Source organism: Panthera uncia (genome assembly GCF_023721935.1).
Source record: "Panthera uncia isolate 11264 chromosome B2 unlocalized genomic scaffold, Puncia_PCG_1.0 HiC_scaffold_24, whole genome shotgun sequence".
In the NCBI taxonomy this organism is placed as follows: Eukaryota; Metazoa; Chordata; class Mammalia; order Carnivora; family Felidae; genus Panthera; species Panthera uncia.
The window spans coordinates 111,589,716-111,597,854 of record NW_026057580.1 but is presented as its reverse complement, the minus strand read 5'-3'; the positions used below and the strand labels follow the sequence as shown (position 1 = coordinate 111,597,854).

Genomic DNA, 8,139 nt, shown 5'->3' with positions numbered 1-8,139 from the left:
CTAAGGAGGAGGATGGGAGGTCGGACACTGGGGTCATCTGGACCGGAAAAGTTCTAGAAGACAGGGAGAAGAACGGAGGAGATTTTCTGCCATTCGGGCTGTTAGCTGCCTTCACCGTCTGGCACGTGGGTACCTCCCGGGGAGCACGGAGATGCGGTCAGAGCTCAGGGAGGAGCAAGAGGGGGGGAATTCCTATTTAAGTTATAAGCCTCACATCAATAGGTCACAGAGGATTGCTATGCATAACGTCCATTACCAAAACAGACAAAAAGGCAGTACCACGGTTAACAGATTAGTCCAAAGTTATTAGCTTTCACTAGTCCGCAAAGGTTTCCAAGTCGGCCTCAAGGACCCTGTGTTTCAATTCTGATGAGCTCCTCACCTGGCCCAAATCCTACACAACAAACACGGACACCCAGCTGGCGCTACAGAATGTGTATTTCATGTGTGGTGTCACCGCCTATGAGCGGATGCTGGAAACATCGAGGATGACGTCGCCACGCATTCCAATTTGGGGTTTTAGAAACGCTTTCCTATATGCCCGATTCCAAGTCCCTCCCCTTCTCCCCGGCCTGACTGCGGGGACCCCCAGGAGGGGTCCCTTATGGGCCTGGACACTCAGCCCTCCTACCTCACTGTGACACAGTGATGAGGAACAGGCAGGTAACAAAGCAAGCTTACACCCCGGGAGGCACGGAGGCGGGGGTCAGGAGCCACAGCTGGCCTTACCGCCTCAGCCTCCCGGCACGTGAGTTTTCCCAGTGGGAACACAGGGGCCAGGACCAGCAGGGAAGGCCACCCTGAGGAGGAAGTCTGCTTCCCCGGGCAGGGACTGCGTGTACATAGCGCCCCACACGCTCCCTTTGGGACAGCCGCAGGAGCCGGGCGCCTTAGCTCACACCCAGCGAGCCCCGTTCCCGTAACAGGATGGAAGGAACACTCACCCATGTACTCTCCACAGGAGCAAATGTGCCACTTTCAGAAGAACTGGGGACAAAACGCTAGAGATATAACAGGCATCCAGCCTCGACCAGCTCCCCTTATCAAAACAGGCAAAGCCACGCTTTATTTCTGTGACGTGCAACCCACCTAGAAATGAACGGAGAGCCTCGGGATTGGGGAGGGGGGATCATCCCCAATAAAGCGTGAGCCTCCCCCCACCAAGTATAACGACGGCAACTCTCACCTGAGCCACAGAGGAAAGCATCATACGCAGCCTCGTGGGGGTACTTGGTCTCAGCTGAAGCCGTGTTCCAGAAGCGGGAGAGAATCGGGCAGCCGTCAGAACACGGCCTGGACAAGGAGCCTCCTCTCCGCCCAGCTCCACACCCGTGCTGGCCGCACACGCACCACCACCAACCATCGCTCCTCCAGAGAGGGGTGTGCCCTTCTTCCCACCCGCACCCACCTTCACCCCGGGTCCCCCACGACAGCAGGAAGCCGAGGCAGAAAGCTGCCCAGCAGGCTAGTCACGTGTCAAAGGGGAGCAGATGCCCCCCAGGAGGTCGTGAAGCCTTCCAGAAGGACTCCTTTTCAGGGTAGGGGGGTCACGTGGAGCATAGACAGGAAAATGATGGAGCACCCACGTAACCCTCCCACACACACCTGCCCATGGGGAGACCAGGCCATAGCGCCGCCACCCCAATACTCAGCGGCCTAGGGGGTGGCCCCAGCTCACGGGAACATACCGTATTTTTCGCACTTGCTTGCGTGAATAATCACTGGCCCGGAACTTTTGGTAGGATTCAAGTCACTAGTACAGAAGAAAAACAGCGTAAAGCATAGTCACAGAGGGGGCCCTGGGTGGCTCAGTCGGTTAAGCGTCCAACTTCGACTGAGGTCATGATTTCACAGCTCGTGGGTTTGAGCCCTGCGTCGGGCTCTGTGCTGAGAGCTTAGAGCCTGCTTCACATTGTGTCTCTCTCACTCTCAAAAATACACGTTAAAAAATAAATTAAAAAAAGAAAAAGCAGTCACTGAAAATAAGCCCTTCTTGGGATCTCCTCACCGTCTTATGCTAATATAACTAAAAGTGTCCCCGGGACTGGGGTGCCATTTTGAAAGAAACAAAAAGGCACAGGTCCAGGAACAGGCGGATGAGGTCTCAGTAAGCAGGCAGCAGCACAGGTGAAGACGGTGACAGAGGCTGCTGCTGGGTCACTAGAGTACTGGCCACACGCTTAGCCTGAGTGAGGAACCTGGATAAAGTTGACACTGGCTCTGCCCAGGGAGCATGCACCTGGTGACCCAAAGGACACATACAGAGCTGGCCCCGCAGCGCCCGAGGCACTAACGTGCACTGGAGGGTACGGAGGCCGCGGGCAGGAGGGACGGAAGGCTTCCTGAAGGAGGAAGCACTCCGGGAGTCCTGAACCACAGGAACTCGCTTGGCTGAAGCGATGGGGAGGCATCTGGCATCTCGTGCACAATGAAGGCGCAAAGGCAGTGAGGGAAAGGGAGCAAGGCCTGACCTGTGTGTGTGTGTGTGTGTGTGTGTGTGTGTGTGTGTGGCCGGAGCCCCCGAGGGAAAGGCAGGGGCCAGTGAAAGAGCTCAGCTGTTGGCAGCGGGGGCAGGGGGAGGTGCTTGAGGAGCATCAGAAAGGCAGAGGAGAAACACAGGCCAGTCAAGTTCACATTTTAAAAGATCACTTGAGGGGCACGTGGGTGGCTCAGTTGGTTGAGCGTCCAACTTTGGCTCAGGTCGTGATCTCACGGTCTGTGAGTTCGAGCCCCACGTCGGGCTCTGTGCTGACAGCTCAGAGCCCGGAGCCTCCTTCGGATTCTGTGTCTCCCTCTCTCTCTCTGCCCCCCCCCCCCCACCACCGCCGCCCAGCCTCATGCTGTGTCTGTCAAAAACAAATAAACATTAAAAAAAAATTTTTTTTAAAGATCACTTGAGCAGCAGTGGGAAACGAGGTAGGACAGGCCATGAGGCACCCATGGGGCTACCACCATCCCTGGAATGAAAAATACTCGGGGACACCTGGATGGCTCAGTTAAGCAGCTGACTTCAGCTCAGGTCATGATCTCACAGTTTGTGAGTTCAACCCTGCATTGGGCTCTGTGCTGACAGCTCAGAGCCTGGAGCCTGCTTCAGATTCTGCGTCTCCCTCTCTCTCCGCCCCTCTTCCGCTTGTGCTCTGTCTCTGTCTCTCAAAAATAAACGTTAAAAAAAATTTTAAAAAAGGAAAATAAAGATTGGGGCAGTGATCCCGGGGATGCAGAGAAGGACAGACTTGACTACAGACATTCAGGGCGGAAGACAGGCAGAACTCGCCTGACCAGCAGATGTGGCTGGCTTGGTGCCCCCACTCAACGAGAAGACCTTCCCTCCATTTCCCACCACAGCTTCTGAGAACTGGGTCTGTGCCCAGTGTCTCGGAACACTGGTTTCCTCATCTGTTCAATGAGAGTGGCTGCTCGGTTTAGGACCGTCAGCAGCATGGCCACTGGCGAACATGTCACAGCCGCGGGCCCAGCTCAAGGCACAGGTCTCGGTCCTTTCTCACCAATGAGCACAGTAAGTCCCACGGTGGCCTGTGCGTCACCTGGAGTCATTTTCTAGGGCCACAGGCCGTGAAACTCAGGCCCAGAGAGATTAAGTAGTTTTCTCAAGGTTGCTCGCAAGCCACTGGGTGGCAAAGCTGGGGTTCAAACCCGAGAGGTCTAGATTCAGAGCCCGTCAGTGACGGACAAAACTCTGGCACGCACACCAGCCCTGAGCACGGCACCAGGTGCCAGAAGGACGTAGAGGAAGCTGCTCCAGCACAGAAGTGGGTCTGGGGAGCAGAGAACAACGCCAGGTTAGACGTGCTTGCGGCCACGTGGGGTAGGAACATCAGGCAGACAGGCGGCTCGCCAGGGGGGTCCTGGAGGTCTGAACGGCAGTCACGGCGGTGGTAGCTTAAGCTAGTGGGGTGGATTCGGTCACCCAAGGACACAGCAGTGAGCAAGAAGGAGGCCGAGGAGCGACCCTGGGAGCGAGGGGAGGGGTGGAAGAACAAGAGCCCACGGGAGTGAATTAAAAACGAAAACCCTCCACAACTCCACGAGAGGCTACCATCAACGGTGCAGGAAGAGAGGGGCCCGGGGTGCCAGGAACGCACCCGTGAGTCAGCCCATCGGCCGAGACCACGGAGGAGTTTGCACTGGGCAAGCTCACAAGAGCAAGTTCTGTGAAGGAAGAAAACCCGGCCTCGGTGGGCCGAGGCGAAGCAGAGGCCCCTGAAGATAAGTCGCAAAGATAAGAACAAAGACCATGTTGCGAGAATAGAGTCAAGTGGGGAGCTGTCATTTCTGGGTCGGGCTGATGACGAGGGAAAGGAGAGGGCCAGGAGGAGGGCCCCGAGAGGGAGGCCATCCAACCAGCGGAGGGACAACGGGACTAGAGGCTGGGCAGGTGGGCTGAGGGCAGCCCTTCCCTGCCTGGACCCTGCACAAAGTAGGCGCTCACATGTGCTGACTAGCAGGAGATACTGCCACAAAGAGGACAACGCTGCAGAGGTCTGGAGGGGAGGGGACCCTTCCTGCATTTGGGCCCCATTTCTTCCGGGAAATGGGGCCCAGGAGGGCCATCAGAGAAAGAAGACATGAGGCATGAGGACCCAGAGGAGACCATCACATGCTGAGCCGCAGGGCACCCCTGCGGGCTGTCACAGGACAATCACCAACAGAGGCATCCTTCCAGAACGGTCCCACCTCCAGCTGCCATTGCTCAGGTTTGCTGCTCCCCCCCCCCACCTCCCCCCAGGACGGAAAGGCACAGCACCCCCACCCTGGTGCCTTCCAGGCATCCGTGTCCCCACCAGCAGGCCCCCAGACCACAGCGGATCAGGGCTGTGAGGGGAAGTGGGAGCCACCGCTCCTGCAGGAAGGTCTGGGGCCATTCACTCAAGTGTTCAGAGCGTGCCCACCCGCACCACGGCAGGCCGGGGACAAACATCAGGGCACTGAAGGAAAGAAGCCTGTTGTGCTAGAGCTTTTCACTCCATTCAGAAAGACATCAAAAGAAGTTAAACCCTGGCCACGAGAGACCACCATATACTTCAGTGGCTGTAGGTATTTTACCTGCTTCCTGCCCCTCTAGATAGGGTTTATCAAGCTTAGCACAGGAGTGTCAGGGGCTGGAGAATTCTTTGCCACTGGGGGCTGTCCTGCGCATCCTGTCTACTCGCCAGACACGACAATCCTCCCCACCCCCCAACAACCAAAAGGGTGTATCCTGGGGAGTAAAATCCCCCAATGCCCCATCAAGAACCCCCTGCTCTACAAGCAGCTCCCTCCCCCACAAAAAACAGCCTCCTTACCTGTTTAGGACTTCATAAACTTCTGAGAGATTCGAAACCCTTGGGAAATTCAGTTCCTAGAATTATGGAACAAATCAGAATAAAACTTGTGCTTTTGTTATCCGCTTGGGGATTACCAATGGCCACTGAAGGATCCTGGAAAATAATTCCTATAAACTCCTCTTTCTATTCAAAGATCAGGGTCTTTATCCCTTGATTAGGGCCCTAGCAGCATCCTTGGGTTTTCTAGAAGGTACCCAATAACCTAGGCTAGAAAAACTGCAATAACTCCTACCACCTTCCTGCAAAGGCACGTGTCTAAGGGGTTCTGTAAACATATGCCTCCAAGGCACCAGACCACGGCCAAGGACACACATGTGGACACCAGGTGCTCCAAGAACCAGAGAGCCTTGGGCAATGCCAGGTCACCCCGAGCTCCTCTCCGCTTGTGTGGCAAGAACACGTGGGTTCCCTCCGGTCAGCCCACACCCTTCCTGCTTCACCCTTGGACTCTGTCACATGGATATGCACAGCATCACAGACCCGCGGAAGAGCTGGAAACTGGGGAGGGACAAATGATAAACATGGCTCTAAGCAAAGGGGTACCAAGTAACCCAATGCCTTTTTTGTAGCTCCCTTACTGAATAGTTAGGTGACCAGCTTCGGGCTTTAAAATGCTGATCTGATTCCCCTCTCTCTGTTCCTCAGTTTAAGTTCTAAGAAGCATTCAAGCCAGTTGGGTGCCTCCCTTCTCCATGTGCAATTCATACCCTAACTGTGCAAGAGAAGTCACCTGGGAGCTTTAGAAACACCACTGCACCCCCAGCCCTCTAAACCATAGGAAGCTGGTGGTGGGGTCCAGATGGTAGGATTTAGCTTCCCAGGTGATGGTATCGTGCCCAGGGTTGAAACCCATGACCTTAAGGCTCAGCAGAGATCGTTAAGAGCCCTCAGAGCCTCCCCCACCCTGTTGAGCAGGCCGCAGATACTTACCACGCATGTATCAAGCTCTAGAACAAACTGCTCTGTGTGGTGCTTTAGATCGGACAAGCTACACACAACTCAGTCAAAACATGGGAACTTGGATGAGGGAAGGAAAAAACTTACAAGCTAAGATGATAACCCGACGTGAAAATACAAAGGAAGTTGTTACTGGTTGTAAAAAAGGAGAGAAGGATTTGAGGAACAATTTTTAAAAAAGAGACGGAGTGAGGGCACATGGGTGGCTCAGTCAGTTAAGTGTCCGACTTCAGCTCAGGTCACGATTCAAGCCCCATGTCAGGCTCTCTGCTGAGAGCTGTTTGGTGCTCAGTGCTGTCAGTGCTGAGCCTATTTGGGATTCTCTCTCTCTCTCCCTCCCTCTCTCTGTTCCTCCCCTGCTTGCACTCTCAGGAGCTCAGGCTCTCGGTAAACAAACTTTAACAAACTGGGACAAAGCAATCCCGTTCCTTACCTTCCAGATGTCCTTTGTCACATTCTTGGTGTCAATGAGAACAGGAAATAGGCTGTGGATATTCAGCTTAAATTGATCATAGCTTTCTGAAGCAAAACACCAGATAGAAGGGAGTTTGTAGATAAAAATGGGAAGGAAGATTCTCCAACCTAGCTTGTCACCAATGCTAATCCACAAACAAGGCAAGCAAAACAGAACAAGATGGGAATTAAAAACATCCTTTCTTCTGGTCATTAAGGATTTTAAATCTCAAACCAACCTGCCATCACCTTCTGTGGTGGTGAAAGCCAGATGGTTTTCCATTAAACTCAGGATACGGTCTATTGTCATCACTAGTTAACGTAGTTGTAGTGTGAGCCAATGCACACAGGGAGGAAGAAGTGCTATTGAAAAGCGGGTATGAAATGGTCTGTAAGGGACTGTTTAGAGGAAATCCAAGAAAAAAAAAATCAACTAAAAATTTTAAGTGCCCGATTTAAAAAAAAAAAAAGCTATTAAGCTATTAATTGGTATATTTATCAAAGGACCACCTGTATGGAGTTTAAAGAGATTTATGGCAAAACAAACCAAAGCAAACCCCACTCTCCTCTGCCCGCTCCCCAGGCTAGCGCTTTCCATTTTCTTTCTCTGGGTGTTTGTTCCCAGATCTGCAAAGGCGCTGTGCTGCGGGTTTCCCCAGTTTTACGCATCCACCTGTCCACCGCCCGCTGGGTGAGAGGACAGCCCATCTCATCCCTGGCTCTGCCCCCTGCTCCCCTCTCTGCCCCCAACTCCCCCTCATGTCCCTAACACCCCTCCCCACCCTTCCTGCTCTCACAGGGGCCAGGCCGTGGTCCCCAACCTCTCCTTTCTTACCCAGCTTTTGTCCTCCCAGCAGTTTTCTTTTGTTGTCTTAGTTTTTCTGGCCAGTGCGCATTAATTTTACCCCTACTTCTCCCTCGATTCTCTCCATATGCTCAAACTGAGGGGTTTTATCATTTCCGGGGAAGTCTTAAAACCCTCCCACCCTTTTAATCTAGACCCTCCCACCCTTTTAATCTAGACAACGTACACTATTTCATTTAATCCCCCAATAGTAGGATATCGCCACTATTATCACCCCCTTCTTACAGGCAAGGAAACTGAGAAAGCACCTTGCCGGAGCTAACACACGTGAGGAGGGTTGCAGGAGGACAGAAGCAGGGCTCTCAAGTCCAAGCCTTGAACGGCTGCATGACACTATCGCACATGCAATGAGGGCACCAGTCAGGCAAAGTGTGGCACAGCCATAAGACAAGGCCACACAGCCATTGAAATGACATTAGGTTAAGGGCATAAATGCTTTGGGTAAGGGGGGGGGGGGGGAAGCCAAACGCAAAATCAAACTCGTAGCGCAATCGAATATTGTGCTAAATCCCGGGG

At 53.6% G+C, this 8,139-nt stretch overlaps 1 protein-coding gene across 2 annotated transcripts in view; it reads right to left on the bottom strand.

Annotated features, from left to right (window-relative positions):
- Positions 1–6: 6 nt before the first annotated feature.
- PNLDC1 (PARN like ribonuclease domain containing exonuclease 1) overlaps positions 7–8,139 on the bottom strand; it is a 15,819-nt gene continuing 7,686 nt past the window's right edge. For both annotated transcript variants that reach the window (XM_049654534.1, XM_049654535.1), the window contains exons 11-15: positions 6,739–6,824; positions 5,307–5,362; positions 1,689–1,753; positions 1,187–1,240; positions 7–987 (exon numbers count right to left, since the gene is read on the bottom strand). In XM_049654534.1, the coding sequence (XP_049510491.1) occupies positions 941–987; positions 1,187–1,240; positions 1,689–1,753; positions 5,307–5,362; positions 6,739–6,824 (308 nt within the window). In that variant the 3' untranslated portion in view covers positions 7–940. The remainder of the gene's footprint in view (positions 988–1,186; positions 1,241–1,688; positions 1,754–5,306; positions 5,363–6,738; positions 6,825–8,139) is intronic.